The 20,709-nt window shown below is 37.1% G+C and overlaps 1 protein-coding gene across 4 annotated transcripts in view; it reads left to right on the top strand.

Moving 5' to 3' along the window:
- ANKRD12 (ankyrin repeat domain 12) overlaps positions 1-20,709 on the top strand; it is a 68,674-nt gene that overhangs the window by 787 nt on the left and 47,178 nt on the right. Inside the window, exons 2-4 of one of the 4 annotated variants that reach the window (XM_049830219.1) lie at positions 156-326; positions 4,841-4,960; positions 18,649-18,786. In XM_049830219.1, the coding sequence (XP_049686176.1) occupies positions 18,700-18,786 (87 nt within the window). In that variant the 5' untranslated portion in view covers positions 156-326; positions 4,841-4,960; positions 18,649-18,699. Of the gene's footprint in view, positions 1-155; positions 327-4,840; positions 4,961-18,648; positions 18,787-20,709 lie in introns of those variants that run through there. The other 3 variants (XM_049830217.1, XM_049830218.1, XM_049830220.1) reach the window with 3 other exon arrangements.

Below are 20,709 nucleotides of genomic sequence, written 5' to 3' on the forward strand. Positions count from 1 at the left end.
GCAGCTCCCTGCAGCCTCGGGAGTTGCTCCGCCGATTTCGGCCGTGCCGTCCCGCCGGGGTAGCTTGCCCGCGTCAAACCGAGACCTGGGGCGAGCGGGTGAGGCGTTTCTGGCGTCTTCTGTTAAATGCTGAAGGGTGCCCGGTTGTTTTGCAGAATAATTCGTTCAGCTGCTTGGTCTGCCAGTACAAGGCAACCGCTGCTGAGGTGGAGCACAGTGACTCGCACAGCACAGGTGACACTAGGCAACAAAGGAAGGACAAGAAATGAGAGAATGCCAGGCTCAGTTGCACAGTTCTTCATGCTAGTTCTAGCCAGACGCTCCAGGTACCTTTGCTACTATTCAGTCTTTTTTTTTTTTTTTTTTTTTTAAGGACTGTGTAGCTGATAAGAAATGAAAGGATTGTTAATTTTTTTTTTTTTTTAATTTAAATTCCCCAACAAAATGAGTCGTTTAATATCAGTATTACCAGCTAGACGTCTTGTGGAAATTGCCTGGACACTGTCACTGTGTTCTATGCCTTTCTTCTGCGGGCCATGTAATGTGGAGGAAAATCTGAATTTTATACCTCTGAATTATAAGGTAGTTTATGGAATAAAGCAGCTCTTTAATGAAGACAAGTGAGTAAGTTGTGATGTTTACAGGAACGAAAAGCTATCAGACAGATGTGGAACAGTCCAAATGTACTTAAGTTCCAGGAAAAAACTGTTCAATCTTGGAATGCTAGAAAAGGGTGAGATCATAATGTCTATAAGAAATCTTTAACTTTTATTAAAATAATTCACTGTTATTGACATTTTGTGATTTGGAGGTGGGGGCACTTCTACTCTAGTTTTGAAGCAGCAAGGGTTTTGCTGTTTTTCAGTATGCAAGTTGATGGCAGTTTGGTTGTCATATCTTAGTTACTCTAGGTAGGCATATGGTGAGGTACTCACAGGTGCTGTGCAGCTGCAGAGCTAAGCATCCTGTGGTTTCTTTCCTTCTTCCACTGTAATTCTCTGCTATAGTTCAGTGGGTAATTGTCCCTAGATTAATAGATCTTCAAAACGATGTGAGATGTCAGGGCATTTCACCTGTTCTTATTGTTTGAGGCTTGTGCAGATGTTGGGTGTCACATGCTTTTCTTCAATCTTCAGATGGAAACTCAGACTCTTGGCTAACCTTGTGACTTGATCAGCTGGGGACCTTAATCTCACCTTGTGTGAAATCAGTAGGTTTCTGTGCAAGCCTGAGAAACTGTTGAAATAAAATTTCAGGGTTTGAGGTATAGCAGAATACTTCGTTGGGAAGGTAATGATAAACCCATTGACTATCTGTGTCTTCCCCCACCCCCGTCTTCTTAATACTTCGACTTTCCTGTATTTGTCTTGTAAGCTAAAATATCAAGGAGTGCCAATGTTTTTCTCGGCACCCAGAAGACTGTGGTGGCATTCTTGCGGTGATGTCAGTTTTTTGGTGTACAGTATGCGAGTCCCTTTTTTAATTTCCTGGCTTTTCTCTAGTAATCACCGAGTGCAGACAGTTGATCAGAGAGTCTTTGGTTCTTCTGCAAAGATGACAGCTCAGTCTTTCAGATATAAGGATTTCTGCCTTTCTGTTGCCATCTCTTTGTCTGTTCTTCTCCCACGCAGAGGATTATTCAAAATTATTTGTGAACTCTGAATACTGCAGATGGCAAAGCTTAGGACAGATGTTGTGTAAGAAGGCAAGCTCTGTGCAACAAACTTAAGTTCATTTATGGTTTCTTCTAGCAGGCTTGCACAACAGGTAACTTCTCTGAGGAAAAGGTCTTTTAATAAGCAGGCTGAATGAGTGCTTGTATGAAGCTTCAATGTTTGTTTGGTATTAGTTGCAGGTGGTACTACTGTGTTACCACTTACTTTAGGATTAAAAGCATATACTGAAAATTGAATACCTGTGTTTATTAAATTAGAGGCAATCAAACATAGTCTCAAAGAGCAGCTTCTTTGCACCATTAGGTGTCTGTTTAAATTGCTACAAACCCCATGAACCGTTGCAGCTTTAACTTAACTAGATGGAAAAGTCCTGGGTATCCTTTTGGTGAAAATACGGTCACCTAGAAACGGCTGAGCTAGAACAACTTCTTCAGTATTGGGCATACAGATATATGAAAACAAATTCTATTTGTTGAACTGATTTAGATGATCTTAGGCTGATGAAATTATCTGGAAGACTAGCATAGTTGGTCCTCTTTAAAATTGGAAAAAACTATTGGTCACAAAATATGTACTGATTAACCTGCTACCACGCTGTTAATATACACACTCAGAACAACTTAATTCTGACATTTTTTGGATCTTATCCTATGAAGAGGTGGGCTGGGCGTGACTGTTGTTTCTTCTTCTCCATGTTCTATTGCAGATGGAGTAGTATAAATGTTGATTGGTCATTTAGTCTCCAAATCAGACTATATTTTTTTAACTACATCATTAGACTCTACTTAGGCTCCAACGACAGATGGTATGAAATAAATATTAGCACAAACTCTGTCTTGCATTTTTTGTTATGACACTGAATAGTTTTATTAGCAGAATAACAAGTCAGAGCCCTGCTAACTTTAGGTTTTTTCTTACCAGTTCATTATTATTGCAGAACCTAGAGAAGTCTTAGGAAGTTCCTCCATAAGCATGGGAAGCCATACTTTGTATCTTTACTATGTAGTTGAGGACCTTTATTGCCACCTTGCATAAAACCTAAATATTCATTTAAATAGAGACTTGAAGCCTTGAGAGTGTGACTTTGCCTTGGCTTACTTTGGGTTATCTCCCTGGATCTGACAAAGCATCCTTATATTGCTGCAACTGCTTTTATCTTTAGCAAGCAACAAATGAATAAACTCTTCGGTTTCATGTCTGCTACTCGGAGTGCACTAGGTAATGATAGTATCACAAGAGGATTGGTTTTACACTAGTTTAGGCTATGAAGAGCCATTAGCAATGTTAGAGACAGAATTATGAGCTGTATTAGAGGCAAAAAGTAAAAATGCAAGCAGAGGAGGAAGACTTCCCTGCTCTTGTCATGTGCTTTCTACTTGCCAGTAGCCTGGTAGAGATGGAGAATATTGGAATGACTTTATTCTTGTCCTGTGTCTTGCATTCATGAGGTGGAAAAACCACCAGAGGTAGAAAGCACTTTTTCCTCCTCTCTGAGCTTCAGAAGGTATTAAATGCAACACAAACCAAATAACACTTTGCATTTCCAGGAGTACTGTTGCAGTAGAAATCTTAGAAGGTTCCATTGCTTGATGACAGCAGAAATGAGCTTAATTATGTGAAGACATTTCCTATAGTTTCCTCTCTCTTTCAAAGCCTTTTGTATTAGTCCTACTTAATAGGTGTCTGGCTTTTGAAACTTTTCAAGCTCTGATAGATAGATAGCTTCCTTAGCCAGTTCATGGAAATATTTTCCTCTTGTTTATGTTTGCTTCAAGATTGTGTGCAACAAAGAACTCTTAACTGAGAGAAATCAACTTTCTGTGGTGCTCTGCACTGTTCAGCAACCTACTAATTGGGGTTCTTACTACGGTTCAATGGTAAAGGGAAAATGGAAAGTTCATTTAGTGATATTCTCTTTCCAGTGTGGATAATGGTAATCCATTCGTTTTCTGACTTCAAGGAGGGACAGGTGTCTTGACAACTATTACCCTTTTTAAATATAATAAACATATAGTCTTTTGTCTTGAAAATAACTGGTTCTTTGCTTTCTAGTCCCTTCGATTCTCCAGATGAGGTAGTAAAACATTAATGAAGGTTAATTGCAGTACTCACTAGTTTTACAGCTCTAAATAGTTATACTTGTATGCAAACTATTCTGGTTATTCTCTGTTCTCTGCTTCCACTTCATGTGTTCCCTCACTATCTCTTTTCCCCCAAAGAGAAGTTATTTCCATAAAGGAACTGGCATATGATTTTTTTCTGCTACTTTTGTGATATGTGGTGATGGCCAAGAGGTGGCAACAAAGGCAGTTGAATATTTTGCATGTCTTCACAATTTAGCCAGGACAAAACCCTCTGAACCAGTTGGAGACCTGTAAGTAAGCCTACTCAGAAGCTTGCTTTTTTCCCAGCATCTGCTACTTTAGGTCTTACTCATGAACGGTAGCACTCAAGCACACTCTTTTACCCACAGTGAATCCTGCTAAAGTTGAAGGACTGTGAGTAGGTGTTGGCAGTTCATCTGCTTTTATCCTGTGAAGAGCGTTTGCATGTTTTTAGGTTATGTTCCTTCTGCAGTGCTGCAGATAAGTTGTGGGTTTTCTTGTTTTCAGGTTGGCAAATTATCATTAGCTTATGAAGATTTACATAGAAATTACTGAGGTTCTAGTAATAGTGTATAGAGTAGATTTGAAATCTCTTGTCTTGCAGATCTTTAGAAGGTTTCCAGGGGGGATGTAGATTCCTGTAGAAGGAATTTCATCTTAATTGGCAATAGGCTTGCTTGTCTTAAGTTTGGCAAAGTACCGATAGAAAGGCTTTTAAGTTTGTCTTTGGTAGGCACTCTGCTAATGGAATAGTCTTTCTTAGTTGACAAAGATCTACTTAGTTACATCTTTAAGGAATAACCAGTAGATCAAAACTGAAGTTTACAATTCCACTTCTCCATTTAGCTTAAAGTATCATGTTATGCTAAACATCTGTGCAGGTGCTTCCTTTGAACCCGTAGCTCATCCTAAAAAAGACTCAAGAGGAAGCACGTGTGAACATAAAAGTTTTTAGACATGTAGATTAAAAGGGAGGACTAATGGAATTTGCAGTAAGAGTCTTTGGCTCCTAAGAGCCAGAGTTCTTGGGCAAGCATGACACTTTCTTTTCTTTCCCAGAATAGCTTTCCTCTTTATAGGACCAAGAACCTCCTTTATTTTGAGAGGATATCCAGAATAAAGGGGCATCCCTTCAGGCACTCTGGAAGCTTATGTATGTCTTATCCTCAGAGTAAAGAGGTGAGGTTGTTTTTCCATGTAAATGTTTGTTTCAACAGCTAGGTATGTCCCTAAGTAGGAATATGATGTTTGTATTCTATGCAGCTGTCTTAATGATATGATTTGAGTGTGACATCAGTACTTACAAGCTACACAGGTTCTTCTAGCCACCTGTTTAAGTCTTTGTTAGAATAAATGCTGTCCTGACTACATAGCATGAGTTGCTGAAGAATATAGAAGACTTAAACCTTTTCATATGGTGAACGTATCAGCAAGAGGAGAGAACTGCCAGTAGACATGCTGCTGCTGAGGTAAAGAACATCTGCATTTCTAATTCATGGAATAGAATCATAGACTAGTTGAGATCAGAAGGCACCTCTGGAGGTCATCTAGTCCACCCCCTGCTTAGAGCAGGGTCAGCTAGAGCAGATTGCTTATAGTCAAGACCAGTTGAACCTGGAATTCACCCCGGTAGTGTGAGCAAAATGTTAAGTTCTAATTTTAGTTAGTCTGTTGGGATTCCTTGCTTAACCTGTTGCTGAAGGCATGGTAAATTGTAAAACTGTTTTTTTCTTTCAAATGTGGAATAGAACTTTTTTCCAAGTGTTGTAGGTAATGTGTTTTTCCTGACTAATTTTATTTTTAATAGTCAAAGGATGCATTCTTCTTGTACTGCCTGTGTGTGGTAGTCTTGTAAAGCTGTAGTGCGTTCTAAGTTCTGCTATACAGGTTCTTAAGTCTTTTTTTTTTTTAATTTAAATGACACTAGTTGCATAAGTAAGACTTCTTTGTGCTTCATTTGCTTATTAAAACTGCAGTTTATCATATTTTTTTTTTAGAAAGACAAGTACATCTATGTCTTCTCTACGTTGTTTGTGCTAGAACTTAAGGTCTCTTCCAGTGCCTGCAACTCAGAGTAAGCTTGTGAGTGAGAAACTGAAAGTGAAACAACCTTATTTTCTACTGCCAAAGGAGAAATATGAAAAGTAGCTGAAGCATAAATATTAATAAGAGTATTTCTTCAGAAATTATCATTTGAACATTAATAATGTCTGAAAAGAAACTTAATAATATTTTTGATATTGCAGAATTCCTTTCAAGGAGAAAAACAATTATTTATTCAACCAGTTGTATTTGTACCCTCATCATTCTGTTTGTTTCTTTCCAGTGCTTCCTTGTAGAACAGCCAGCCATATGTAAAAACAATAATTCTATTATCTTCCATGAAAAGACAAAGGGTTAATCTGAGAGTAGAGAAATGCACTTGAGATAAGACAATACTGACAAACATCCTTCAGATTCATACTGTATTCTGGTACTGGTTGCTGTTCCTTAATAGCCCATATGGAGGAATGCTGTAGAAATAGTATATGTGTTTCAGAAGGAATGATGCCCCTTGTCACCTTTGTGGGAGCCATTCCTGCCACACTGAAATAGGTGTCGATGTCTGAGTTCTGGAAGGCAGGTTTATCACTATTTTGGGGAAAGGCAATGCTTTTGTTTGTTTGTTTCTGTTTGTTGCTAATGCCAGGAGATAACCCTATATTTAAACGTTTGTTTCTTATGTCTTGTCCCTCCCAATTTGGGGCAGGGGATGTGTACCTATATGCATAAAAAGAAGCTTCAACACAAGTCTCTTGGAATCAGGGAGGATTTTCTGCTTTTAAATAATTCCTAACCATTCTCTGATAAAAATGCCATCTGGTTTATGTAATGCAAGTGCCACAAACTTTCAGCTTTGGTAATTTAAGCCGTTTAATGTAAAATTAGTTTTGTCATAAAATATTAATTTAAATGCTTGGAATGCAGCACTTTTCTTGGGTATTAAGAGGAAATTATATGAGAAAATAGATAGTGGTAATAGAATGATCTTCCTTTTTTGCAAGATAATACTGGCTTATTGATGAAGATTCTGCCATTCTTGTACAATCTGGGATGCCATTGTGATATCAAATGTCCTACTGTTTTATGCTTTTCCAGAAAAACTATCATTTTTCCAATCCCGTTGTGAAAATTATTAATTAAGGCTATGTTTTTGCAAGTTCGTTTATAATGTATGTATCCAGTCCACATGCTTCACTATTAAGCAAGCCCACAGCCCTCCAAAGACTTCTCTGAAATAATGGATAATTCCGTAATCTTAAGCTGGTAGGACTTCTGTTCTGAAAGTTTATTCTAAATGCAAACATCTGTATGATTGAGGTGTAAATCAGAGAGTACCTGTTGTAAAGACAGTTCTTGTCCCTGTGTGTTTATTTTATTAAACAACCAACATTTAGGATTTCAGACTTGTGAAACTATTTCTGTTCAAAAAGAAAAGTGAAGAGATCATAGTATTTGATCTTACTTTTTGTTCCTTCAGGTACCTTCTCATTCAATGTTTCCCCGTTGCAGCTGTCTGTTTATATCAAATCTTATTTGAGGATCCCAGGTTGCCAAGTGCCATCTTCCCTACTCGCCTGTTTTCAGGGTTGTGGCACCCTGTCAGTTTAGGCCATGTTTGTCAACATTGTTTTTCACCCTAAACCACATTATGTAAACAAATTGATTCCCATAGCATCTTAAAAAAAAAAAAAAAAAGTCACTTTAAAAAAAAAAAAAGGAAGGAGTTCAGTGTCCTGGGAGATGTTCTAGTCAACTGGGAAAGAATTCATGCCCTCCCTACTTATTTTGTTTCATACCTTTTCTCAGCACCTTACAGGGTCTTTTGGAGTCAGTCTTTTGGTGTGGTCTTTTGCATGGGGCTTGATACAGATAGGTTTACCCAGGTTTTGGGTCCATTAATCTAATTGATTCTTTGAGAGTGTCCTGTCCTCTGAAAGTGACACCTTTTTAGATACTTGGACTTTAGTATACTACTGTGAGGTGTTAAAGTAGAAGTAGAGCCTAGCACACTCATTTTCTTCAGTTTTTCCATGTTCAGTTATCTATGTGGAAGAACATTAAAGGTCACTTATAGATAGCTGGGATCCTTTTGTTTCTTTTCCTCTGTCATGTTCTGTTAATAATTTTTAGCTCTTATATGCCAAGCAAGACTTGATTGTTTGGCATAGCACCTGTAAGGATACTTTGACAAAATGTTAGTTTTTATGATTTTTTTTTTTTTTCAGTGCCTTGGCAAGATAAACAGTAATTAATTCCATGTGAGTTTAGAAGTCTGATACCAACAAACTGCTTTGACTTCATAATCTTGATGTGTGGAATGACATTTGCAGTGGGAGGATCTCAGAATCTGTTTGAGACTGGAAACTTTAGAGAAAGTAAAGGAAGGGAATGGGAATGTGTTGCAAAAGAAGTGAAACGAGTGCTTCTTGTCTGTATTTGCATGCCTTCTTGCTGTATACTACAGTGTCACTAACCTTTATATTCTGCTGCATCAGAAATGCCATCTGCCATATATTAGAGTAGCACTGCTCATTTGCCTTTCTGCAGATAGCAGGGTGGGATCACGAGTTGATGGGTTTTGATTGGGACTTCACTTTAAGTAATGAGCAGGATGGATCTCTGGGGATAAATTACAATTGTGTAGTCCAGGATACTGCTCCAAGAGGAGTCTTATTGCAGGAGTTGGTATAAGTTCTCTAAGGAGGAGGTTGCGGGAAGAGAAAAGAGGGTCCCATGTTGAAGAAAGATGAATACTGACCCTGAAAATTACCAAATTTCAGTCTGTTTTGGAATTTGCGTAAGATACAGGCTTTTTATGAGCATTTGCCAACTGTTTTCCTTGCTTGCGGATAACTGCTTTGAGACTGTTTCACATTTTTCCTTCAGCAGTGTAGGGAAGAATTGTTGCTTGCAGAAGTGGAAACTGAAGTCTCTAGTAGCTATGCTCTAACCAAGTGTAAGGTACTGTATAATGTGAAATAATCTGAAAAATAAAGTCCATAATGTGTTATAGATATGGCAAATTGGTCAAACTCCTGACTTCATTATTTCTGTGAACTTAAGTTGCCATCTGTAAAATGAAAGAAATAATGCATTCTCATCTTCCAGCAGTATTGTATTCACAGTAATGTCTGTGAAGGGAGGAGTCATCTAAGCCTTATTATTCCCAGTTTTGATTTATGAATAGTAAGTTGTGTGGTGTTGTCCAGGATAGGTCCTCCTTTTTATTTAGGATGTTTTGTAAAATTAAAAAAAAAAAAAAAAGTGTCGTAGACATTCCCTTCTCTTTAAGAAGGTAGAAATCAAGGCAAGCTGAAATAGCAGGGAATTGTGGTATGAGTGACAAATAAATTCTTTGGAAGCAAGTGAAGCCACTTGCTGCGTACGTTTCTGGTCAGTGATTCCTCAGAACTTCACCACGTTGTCAAAAAATTTTCACACAGCGACAGAAGCAAGTTTCTTCACTTGCTATGAGAATTTGCTCTTGCCAGTAGCAAGAACGATCTCAGAAAGTTGAAGTCCACTTTTTGCCTTTAGTGCTACTTGAACATTTCAGCAGGAGCATTAAGGACTAAACTAGCTTGAAAGGAATGTTCAGCAAATGAATATATTGCTTGATCATGATCAAGGAAGTATAAATAAAATCAGAGTTGTAAGATACCCTAAAAATCTTATTTGTTTTGTCTTGTTTTGTTTTTACTTTAAGAAGCAAATCAGTGCCAGTGTGTTGATTTCATTCTGACAGGTAGATTTTGCAGATATAGTTGAAAGTGTGTGAGGTGAGAAATGTCCAACGCTACTCCAATAAGAGTTTCAGTCCTTAGTTGTTTGACATTTATTTTAAGTGTAGTTGTGAGAAAACATTACAGAAAGAAGTGCAGGTGTATTTCTGATGATGAGCTGTGACATGGAAGAGGAGCCATCTCTTGCTCAGATACAGCTGTTATTGAAGCATGATCTATCTGTAATTTATAAACCAGTAGTACCTTTAAAATTCAAGTCAATCCATGCAACACATCTTAGAGGCATATTGGTGTGTGTTATTTTCAATCAGTAAGTAAGATTTTGTAAATGAAATTTTGGGCCGAAGTTTTTGTCTTATTCCACAGTGTGCTGCTTGTAAAACACTGCTGCATGATTTATAGGTGCCTACAGTTAGTCAAGAATAGGAAGGTTTGTATTTTCCATGGTTTCTGTACTGTTTTTTTTTCCTTATCAAGTAACAAACTCCACCTGGTCTATGTAAGGTACAACGACAGCTGAAAATGTCTGACTGACTAGATAACTGAGGGACTTAGATGACCTCCAGATGTCCCTTAACCTCAACTATTCTTTAATTCTATGAGCAATGAAGTCCTTGTGCTCGTTGGTAAGCGTGTGTGTGTGTGTAAAAAAGCACCTTACTAAAATTCAGTCAGAAAACTACAGATTCAGTCATGCTCTTTAATAGAGCGTATTTGTTAGAAAGAGATTGACAAATCTAGGTGCTACTATTAGCATGGAAAATAAATTGAAGAGTATTGTGAAATATATGGAACTTGGCACTTGAAACCAAGCACCGGTAAACTCGGGCCCTTAAAACAGTGGTTTGAAGGTGTTCTGGGTAGGAGCCCAAAGTCCTATATAGGCAAGTGCAACAAAATCCCCACAGAGTCTTGTTTGTTTTCTGCATAGGAAAGAGTTGTAAGTCTTCTGATTTTTTTGCTCTTCCTAGTAGAAATTCCTAGACTATGAGATACGTCCTTTATTTTGGTAGCAAGTAGTGGTGAGTTCCAGCTGAAGTATTGGAAAATCTTTCTTGCTGCCTGAGTGTCAGCTGTTTTTTAGGGACTTCATCCTAGTCCTGTGTAGTGTAGTCTGGCATGTGATGAGTAGGTACTTCAGAGTATATTAAAAGCTGTTCTGGAGATTATGAGTAGTCACTGCCCATTCCTATTTCACTGTTCAAGGACACCTTTATAAAATGGGGTTCAAAGATTTTATTTTTCTTATTACAGAAGAATCTGTGTGATCCTTATATGTTTGTATCTCAAGTATCTAAACATTTAAAATTAAAATGTAGAAATACTCTCTGATAGGACAGCAAGTCTAGTAGTCCATTCCATACATTAGCTAGGATCTGAGGAGGCTATGAAATACACATACGCAAGTTATCTCATGGCATATATTTCTGAAAGGTGTGTTTATGTTAGGCTGTTGTTTCGTTTTCTTCTAAAATCTGGTAGGGGGAATTGCTTCAGGGGAGAGGTAAGGCACTTTTTCTGAGGTTGCACGATAGGTATAGTGAAGAAAGGAGTAGATCTTAGTGTTACATGTTCTAGCCACAAAGTCATCTCAAGTATTGTGCAGATCTTAAAGGAAAATTATAATAAAAAAGAATTCCTCACTTCTGGACCAAAAGTGTTGTGTCATATTTTAATCGTCAAATGCTGCAAAATCTGCCAAATTTGTGACTCATGTCCATGCTGGGTACTGCATTTGCACTTAATACCGCAACAGGCTGTTACCTCAGGCGCTGTTAGTTTGAGACTGTGTTGGAGCTCAGTTCTTTCATCATAACTCTGACACTGGAATCTGCATGAACTGAACTGTTGCAATCGTGTGAAAAGAGCTTGTGAATATTTTCCATATAAAAATGTTCTTGTCACCTTTCATCTGTAAAAGCCACTGCATGTATCATTCAGACACTGTTCTCTCCAGCATACTAAATTGGTGTGCTACCTAAAGCCAGTAGTATTTACTAATTTGTTTGCTGGTTACTGCTAGAGAATTGAATTGCAAGTACAATGAGACACCATGGAGTGCAGGGCAAAAAGTGCCTGGTAAATTGTTCTGTTCATTGTATTTGATGGTATTTTAGTGTACACCACGTCAAGGAAGTAGTGATGGTAAAAATCTAGTCTAAATAGGATAACATACAGAAATAGCCTCCTATTTCATGTTTTCTTATGCAAAATGTGTTTTCCTTTAAACTTGTAAAGGACAATACGCTTCTAGCCTGCAGCAGGAAGCAGGCTTGCCAGTAGGGATGTGCTGCAGTTTATATTTAGTCCATTATAGCTGCATATGTCTAATGTATTATCAGTTTTTGGAAAAAAAAGGCTTTTTATATAGATCTCCTACCCATTCTACTTTGACTTTAGTACCCTGGAAGTTAAGTTGTTCAGTAATCCTACTTAGCAATAACATGCATGCTGGACTCCAGCAGTACCCCTGGTTGCTAAATGATTGGGAGGAAGTTTTTTTGGGGGATTCATGTAATGCTGTTTTCATAAGACTCTGCACAAGAAAACTAAAACTATTTTTGCTCAAATGAAGCCTTTAATAGCCCTTTCATTGTCTTCCTTGTAAAGATCAAATAAACTGCTGCAATTGTTATAGAGTATCTCTGTTTATACAGTCCTCTGCAGTGAAGACCTTGGTACAAGGAGTAGTATTTTTGTGGCTACAGTAACTCCAAAATTTTGACATTTCAGAACAGTATTTTGTATAATGTTCTAATGAGATTTTTAAGTGCATGCCCTGGGTAATGTCCCATCCTTTACCATCATTTTTATTCTGAGACAGCAGCAGTGTTTAAGACTTCATTTCTGTAAGTATGTCTGTACAAGGAGCTAATGGAAAACTGACTGCAGTAGTAAGCTTGTCATTCTCCATTAAAACTAAAAGGATGGGCCACAGAAATGGCAGAACTAAAGAATTTTGGTTTGTGCCCCATGTTCTGGGGCAAAAGTTCTTGTGTGTTGATCATGGAGTCTCTTGTGCTTTTGTCCATAGCACAATCCATTCTTACCTGTCCATTCAAGTTTCTCTCTCTGCTGCTTCCTCATCACAGTCACATTCTCTCGTTTAGCTAATCTGAAGCTTTACTCCTCACAGGCATACTTCTGTGTGGGAAATACCAGGTAAAAATGTAGATGTTCCTTTTATACATATGGTGTTTAAATTCCCAAGCCAGAAAAGCCTAGCTCTGTACTACTGGACTTTGCTACCCTCCTACTGCGTGTTGTACGTGAATGGTCTCTTTCCCTACAGTCCCAAATTCCTGGTCTTATGCCTCTTAGTGTGTCCCCAGCCTGTAGCCAAAATATCCCAAATAACCTTTTGTTCCATCTTGAGCCCTTTTTTCTTACTGAACACTGTAGGTGAAAAGGTAGATGCTGATCTGGTAACACATGTTGCAGTCTGAACATGTATAGCAGTAGGTTATGCTTGAGTAACTACCTGTATAGAAGCACTGACTTCTGAAAGAAGAAAAAAAAAAATTGACAATGCCGCTACATCTCCCATCACAACATTTCATTTTGCACTAATAATGCTACAGTTTGTTATCCTTTCTTGTGGAAAGAAATCACTTCTCTAATTTGTTTGCTGAAGGGTGCTTTTATTGTGAAATAAAATACTGAAGTAATTTGCACTTTTCTGATAAGAAGAAAAAAGAACCCAGAGTGTTAAACTTAGTTAAATGAACATCTTTTTGCTTAAACTGTGCTCCTTACAGTATTTAAAAAGCCCAGTTTTCTGTGGATTTTGGTCCTTTGTACTATACCCATTCACTTTCTGTCAGTGCATTAACCTCAGCTGCCTTTGACACTCCCACCAGAATACAGATAACATTTGGCATGGCTAGGCGTGAGCTACCTACATATTTCTTAATTAGCCAATATGTACATACGGGTTGGCCAGCTGGCTTTCTCTGAACAGAATATGTAATGTTGGCTTTTGCCTGCCTTTCCCTCAGTTCAGCTGTTCTTAGACGTCTCTCATACTCATCCACCAACTTCTTTTTTCCTTTCCATAATAGACCCTTAATAGTTTTGAGAGCTAGAGCATACCAGTAATTTCTAAATAAAATTGGAGGAGACGAAGTCTTGGGCGTAGGAGGGAGGAGGTCACGATGAGGAAAGCAATGTCAGTGTCTTAGTTTGAATCAGGAACATACCTTTAGAGTGACTATCCTTATTTCTCCTCACTGTATTTCAGCTTGCTCTATGCAGTGGCTCCAGAGCTTGATTCCTCCTGTTTTAATCTGAGAGATGTGTTCAGGAATGTGCTGAATGTTCTCCAACCTTTAATGTGTGTTTAGTACATGGGATGGCACTAGAAATAGTCCAGAGCAAAACTGCTAAATATGACTAGGGTAAATTCTGAGTTTTTGTTACCAGCTGTTCCACTCTACAGATCTGCTCTTGATAATTCTGTACTTCCTGCTAAAGTAGATGGAGTCTTAGCTGTCATTTTCATAAGTTTAATTTTAGCAAAACATTCTGAAGTACTCCTGTCAAATATTTATAGCAGAAATTTTGTACAGTCGATTCACTGTTTCCCTGTCTGGAGTAAATCCCTGTTGGAAGAGAGGGATATTTTTCTTCATGTTTTTTTTTTTTTTTTTGGGGGGGGGTGTTCCTTTTTTTTTTTCTCCGCAGATGAAATAAGATATGGGAAATATAGAAGAACAGAGGTAGTTGAGAAGGTTGCCTTATGCTAGATCCTCTGCTTTTAAAATGCAAACACATTCTAGAGCTCAAGGATAAATGCAATATCTTTGGAATTAACCCATTGACTACTAATATTCTCATAAAAGTTCAGTCTTGTGCCCCATTGATTTGCTATAATAGCAGTCAGCTAACCTTCAAGATGGACTGTACAACAGGGCTACCAAAGAAAACCTTCCCTAAGCATTGTGTAATGTTTTGCTGCATGTGTTATGGGGAAGACATGCAGGAATAAGAAGGTAAGCATGCATTGTAAACCAGAAAGGAAGCAAGTCGTTCTCTGAGCGCCAGAGCTAGTGATGCTTAATTTCTTACAGTTTTATGTCTCATGGTTGATTGACTGTGGTAACGTTGCAGGTCTCAACAGAAACTTCACCTGTTGACTATGGGAAAAGAAGGAAAGTGGTTTGTAACGGCCATCTTGGGTGGAGTTTTCTTACATGCAATATGGCATGAAGCTCATATTCAAACTCCCTTGGGGAAAACAATGACTATTACTATTATTGTTGTTATTGTTATCATTATCATCATTATTATCCACCAGCCACTTTCTTCCATGAAATTTGTGAGTGCTTAATATATATGAAAACTTTTCTCTGCTGTCAAATTTAAAGAAAATTTGAAAGGCTTGAAAGTCATTGGTGAATCATACATATGCATGTAACAAACACATGGGCCTCAGTTTCCCAGGGGACTGGGCTGAAAACAAAAACTCATATAAAGGGATTGAATAACAGTGGCAGCAGCACTGTTCGAGTACTGCATGAATTCTGGTTTTTTTTACATAGGTGAAGGCATGCCCTTTCATTAGTGCTAAATGCAAGCTTATACAAATTAATACAGTAACTTGTTTGTATTAGAGATTTATTATATGCCTAATTTTCTGTAACTAGCTATATCTGAAATTTTGGTGGTTGTTTGGGGTTTTTTGTTTGGTTTTTGGGGTGGGTTTTTTAATGAAATAATCCTAGCTTTTTATATCACTGCGTGTAGAACTGTCAAAATGCATACCTTTGTTACTTTAAGGAGAAAATAGAGATTTTTAGTTCCTTTAGATAAAAAATGAGAGAAAAGTTTAACAGTATTTCAAATAATAGGACATTGATAACTGATAATGAATGTACAGGAAAGACGTCCAAACATAAAATCAGAATATCTGATTTTGTTACATGCAGAGAAGTTCTTTAGTAGGAAGCAGATTGTTTGTTTTATTGAAAGCATGAAGTAGATGAGTTTGGTAAAGAAAAAAACAGAGCTGTGCCTGTTTGTCAGATGAAAAGTGATGGTGCTGCTTGTTGTGACAGAGGAGAATAATTTGAATGTAAAGAGTTGTAACTTTTAATTTAGGGTTCTGGTGATTTGAAATATGCCATCAAGACTGCCTAATAAACCAGTAATTGCATTAGAAACAACCCTGAATGAAACTCAAAGCAGACAGATCTAGGTTTCCCTGGAAGAACCTGCTAATAATGTTCTACATTTTCACTTTGAACACAAATGTTTGTTGACTGTATTCAGAGCATGAGTTGAAATGGCACTTAACTGCAGGCAAACAGAAATAAAGTTAAAATGTCGGTAAAATCACTTCTTCAGAATTTTATTGTAATATATATTATGTGATCATGGGTTGAACAGTTTGCTTACATTTCTGGACCGTAAGTGGTATCTTATGAAATAAAAAAATCTACCCTTTATGAATTTTTTTTTCTCAAATATTTGAAGTATTTAATAATCCAGTATGTGATACTCAATTTTAGTGTACTTACAAGCAGTTTTCTCTTCAAACATAATTGACTTGGGGTCAACAATTGAATGAATTCGCATTTAATTTTGATCATGTGTGTAAGAAAATGGAAACATCCTATGCTGTTGTCATTTCATTTACTTACATTGATGTATTTACTTAGATTTGTGCTAACTATATTATTTAAAAATACCTTTAATTTAAATTTATTTTGAAAATGTTTTCATCATCCTCTTACCCCTATACAATACCTGTAACTTGAAATTTTTTTTTGGTCTACCATTTTTAAAAATAAACTATTTCTCTTCAGTAAGACTTGAAAGGACATGCAGGGAGGCTGGGCCTTTTGTGAAGGAGGAACTCTTGTTCAGTTATTGTGGTTTAGCCCTTACTGGTGAGGCAAATAAGAAGAATGGAGCAAGCCTAAGCTAATAAATTTCACTAAGCTCATGAAGTTGGGCTCCTTACTGTCAGTACCAGAAAGGTATAGGGAATGGCATGGCAAACCAGGAAAGGAAGAGAAGCAAAGCAGGAATGGAGGTAGTTTTAGGGAGTCAAATAGCAGAAAAAAAGAAAGAAAACAGCAGCATGTGCAGTGAGAAATACTTTGATTAAAATAATAAAGATAACTTTCACATGTTGATCTTGATGATATATACAATGACGATTGTTACAAATGAAACTTAGGATTTGAGAGGCTAACTAATCAAAAGCAGTTTTATGACAGAGATGCTTGCTGCTGTGGTAATACTCTGGTGTAATCGGCACAGTAGTCATCTGTGAAGATACTAACTTGTTGCTTCTTTTAGGATTAAGAAATGTTTTTGTAAACGACAGGAAACTCATTCTGGAGTACTCTCCATTGCACCAATAACCTTTTTTGTTCCTGCAACTGTTACAAAAAGGAAATAAAAAGGCAAATAACCATGTGCTTTGATGTCCATTAAAAATCAACAATTACTTTCTGTATCAGTAGGGCTGCATACATCCTATTGACACTACATAAATGAAGGGAATATGCTAATGTTTCTTTTGTCTTGGGTAAGAGTAGAACAGTAGGAATTTCACAATATTGTATCTTGTATCATAGTGGAGACAAGATTGAAGTTATTGTATGTGAGACAGTTTAGAATTAAGCTCTTCCTCTTTTCATAAGCTTGTGGTTAATGTTAAAAAAAAAAGAAACAAAACCAAAAAAACCCCCAAACCCAAACCTCAGGTGTGGGGGAAAGGGAGAAAAAGAGCCGACCTTAGTGCAGCATTTCCTAATTTTCTGACTTCAGGATTGAGCATTTTGAACTTTTCTTCCCCTTTTGTTCTTCCCCTCCTGTTCTGGAAGAATAAGAAAGTAAGATGTTACTTTGTTGTATGCAATCTTATTTTTGTATTAATCTTAGCCAAGTATTCTCTAAGGGAATTTCCCATAGTTCAGGTCTTGTGGGGGATGGATGGATGGGTGGGTGGTGTGTAGAAATTTGCTTGAATATGCAAGTTTTATGTGTCAGCTCTAGTCTGCAAAACAGTTTTTTCTCAGTCATCTGCCAAATTAAAAATACCAGTCTCTGTTGTCAGTTACCTGTGCCAAACCAAAACAGTGGCCCTGGTCCTATAACAGCAGCGAGTTTGCTATGTGATGATCCCAAAATCTTAACTGTAAAGCAACAATAGAAATGTCACACCTGAAACGACATCTAGCTGAGGCATAAGATTACTGCAATTACTGTGATCACATAAATATTTGTAATATTAGACATGAATTCAAAAAGACCCATAAAACCGTCACCAGCTTTGAAGTGATGTCAAATGTAGTTTTACTTTTCACTTGATCTTTCTTCTCAGGCACTCTTAAAAGAAGAGTGGCTCTCATTCTGTGGAAGAGGCAAGTCAGACCTCTTCCATTATGTGAGTCTGTAATGACACTTATATGGTGTACCCTGGAGATGAAACACCACAGAGCTCTTAGAGCTTTATATACATATATATAGAGCGATGACTTATGTAATTAATTTGCTAGACATTGGAAATTAAGGTTTCTAGTTCCTGGTCTAAGCTTTAGAAGATTTTTCTTCTAATATGTATCTCTTGTTCCAACAGAAAGAAAGGGTAGCAAATCATCAAGATTTGACTTTCTTTTCATCATATTTTGGGTAGACAATATTTCAGTTTCCCAGGCTAGAAAGCTTAATTTCTCTTCATAATGTTGCTAGAAATGATCTTGTGCATCTTCCCAGTCTTATTACCTAAACAATGAAGCGAGATACTGAACCAATGAGCCATCAAATACCTGAAAGTGTTAAGTCTGCCAAAGAGGCAAGTTAGAAGGATGAGACAGTTCAGCAACTGACTTGGTTTTCTGATGGCACTGTCCCTGGTAGTAGCAATGTTAGACCTTTTGGGTTTTCACCCCAAGGTTTGAGCTGCAGATGTGTGGGATGCTTGGAAGTTAGGTGTCATTGGTCATCATCTTTTTGGGGGTTGTATTTTGGGGTACTATTCAGCTCTGCTACTATCTGCAGTAACAACGTTTGTCCTGAAATGACACTGCAGTGTATATATTTATGTAATGTTGTTTGTTTGTTTTTCAGACACACCATGAACCGACTGATAGAAGATACAGCTAGCTAAACAGCTATAAAATGCCCAAATTTGGGTCTACAAAAGCAGTTCAGGTTGAAAATTCTGACAGTGATAGCACCATGGTGGAAAAACCAACTGCAAGAAAGGTAACAAAATTACATTCACGTCCATTTAATTTCAGTGAAATGAAGAGCATGTGTTCTATCATGATTTTTGTTGCTGTAATGGGAGGAAATAAATATGAATCTGTATTCTGACATCTTAAGTGCAGGAAAAAAGTGTAAGTTTTTACATGGCTTTAACTGTAAATTAAACTAGGGAACAGAATTTATGCCTTTTATTGTAACTTGCAACTTAATTCAAAAGGAAGCTGGATGCATTTGGTTTATTTGATGTAAATTAAATTAGTGGATAGTTTCCATATCTTACATCATATGAAGTCTCTATACACTCACAAGAACAACGATTCATGTTTCATTTAATTTTACAGTGTCTTACTCTCTGTAACAAACACATGAAACATTTCTGAAGGCCTGTGACAGAGCCCAGATGAACGAACAAACACAATTTTCTTATATTCCTTTGTAACACAGGGACTTATTCCCTCTGTTAGGAGGACTTGAAAGCCAAATGCTGCAGAAGGGTTAAGAGTAACTCCTGTACAAGGAAGTCCACTTTAAAAATTGTACAATCCATTTTTGAGTGTTCAAGAATGAAGGAATATGGGAGCTCCCGTAATACTGAAGGGCGGTTTGTTGTTTATAAATGCGAAGTATCCCATCATTTTCAAACTTCTGTAGCCAAGTTGCAAATAACCCATTCTCAGTTTTGTCTGCCTAGTACACTTGTACAGTAGACAACAAGTTTATCTCTAGTACTAATGAATAACAGAAGGTAGAATAACATTCTGCATTGTGAATGATGAGTTGTATATTGCCCTAAGGAGAGAGAATCCATTTATCTCCCAAATGATGTTTGAAACTCTCTTCTCTGGAAAAGGAGTGTGTGTGTGTGTGTGCATGTGGTCGTGCTTACTGTTAGTATTTTGTTGAAGTCTGTATTCTCTGTAAGACCACTTAATGAATGAACATAAGACAGGAAGAGATTAGAAAATAGGAAAAGATTAGAAGATCCAGCATCTACTTCAAACTGTTTATCTTCCAAAAACATTTATAGAAAACTTTAGACATTTTAGTCTCTTCCTAGTTTGCTTTATGGGTCCCAGTAAAGTGAGGCAAAGGTAGTTGTTTTTGCCAGCTGTGATGAACTACTTAGATAAGAGGAATATAGCGGAGTAAAATGGGGAAAGGAAATCAGCTTACTAGTAAAGGGATGAAAAAATGTTGGGTTTTCTTTTTTTTGTTCTGGTCCTTGTATGGGATATGGTCAAATTAATTGAAGTCTCATTCAATACTGGGAAAGGGGGGAATGTCTGGGGCCTACAAGCAGCCAGAACAGGAAGGCTATTGCAGTGAAATTTAGTGGTATTAAATACTGCCTTTTTATTTGTACACTTGTAAATAGGTTACATTTTGTAAAGATTTTAGGTTATTTATTTAACCAAAAAATATTTTCTGGCTTTATAAATGCATATTATCTTGACACTTCAGTATTTCTGAAAAAAACTTTTGACATGGGAAAATCTCAAACACACAGTCAACAGCTGCTCATGCTAGGAAAACTGACTTACGTCAAGTTTTTCAAGCTTTATTTGTGTTTATAATTTTAAAAAAAAGTTAAAAATCTATAACACAGAGGTTAAAATGAATTTTCATCTTTTGTTCACTTTCATCAAAGCAAAAATAGTGGGTTTCCTGGAATGTGCCAATTTAAGTTTTCCTTTGCCCTGTTTCTTTGCTAAAGGTATGGCTAGAAATGCTTGGAATGCATTTGTTTGGAGGTTTGAACATATAGAAATAGATTATCAGATTTTTATAGTGCAGATTACTTCCTTCCTTCCTAGGCTTTGAATTTTACATAAAAATTGCTCTGCAGTCGTGAGTTTTTAAAAAAAAATATAAAATCAATCAAAATAAAGAGATTACTTGTGAGGCCCCTTTTCCTCCTCC

Source organism: Accipiter gentilis, chromosome 27 (genome assembly GCF_929443795.1).
Source record: "Accipiter gentilis chromosome 27, bAccGen1.1, whole genome shotgun sequence".
NCBI classification, from domain to species: Eukaryota; Metazoa; Chordata; class Aves; order Accipitriformes; family Accipitridae; genus Astur; species Astur gentilis.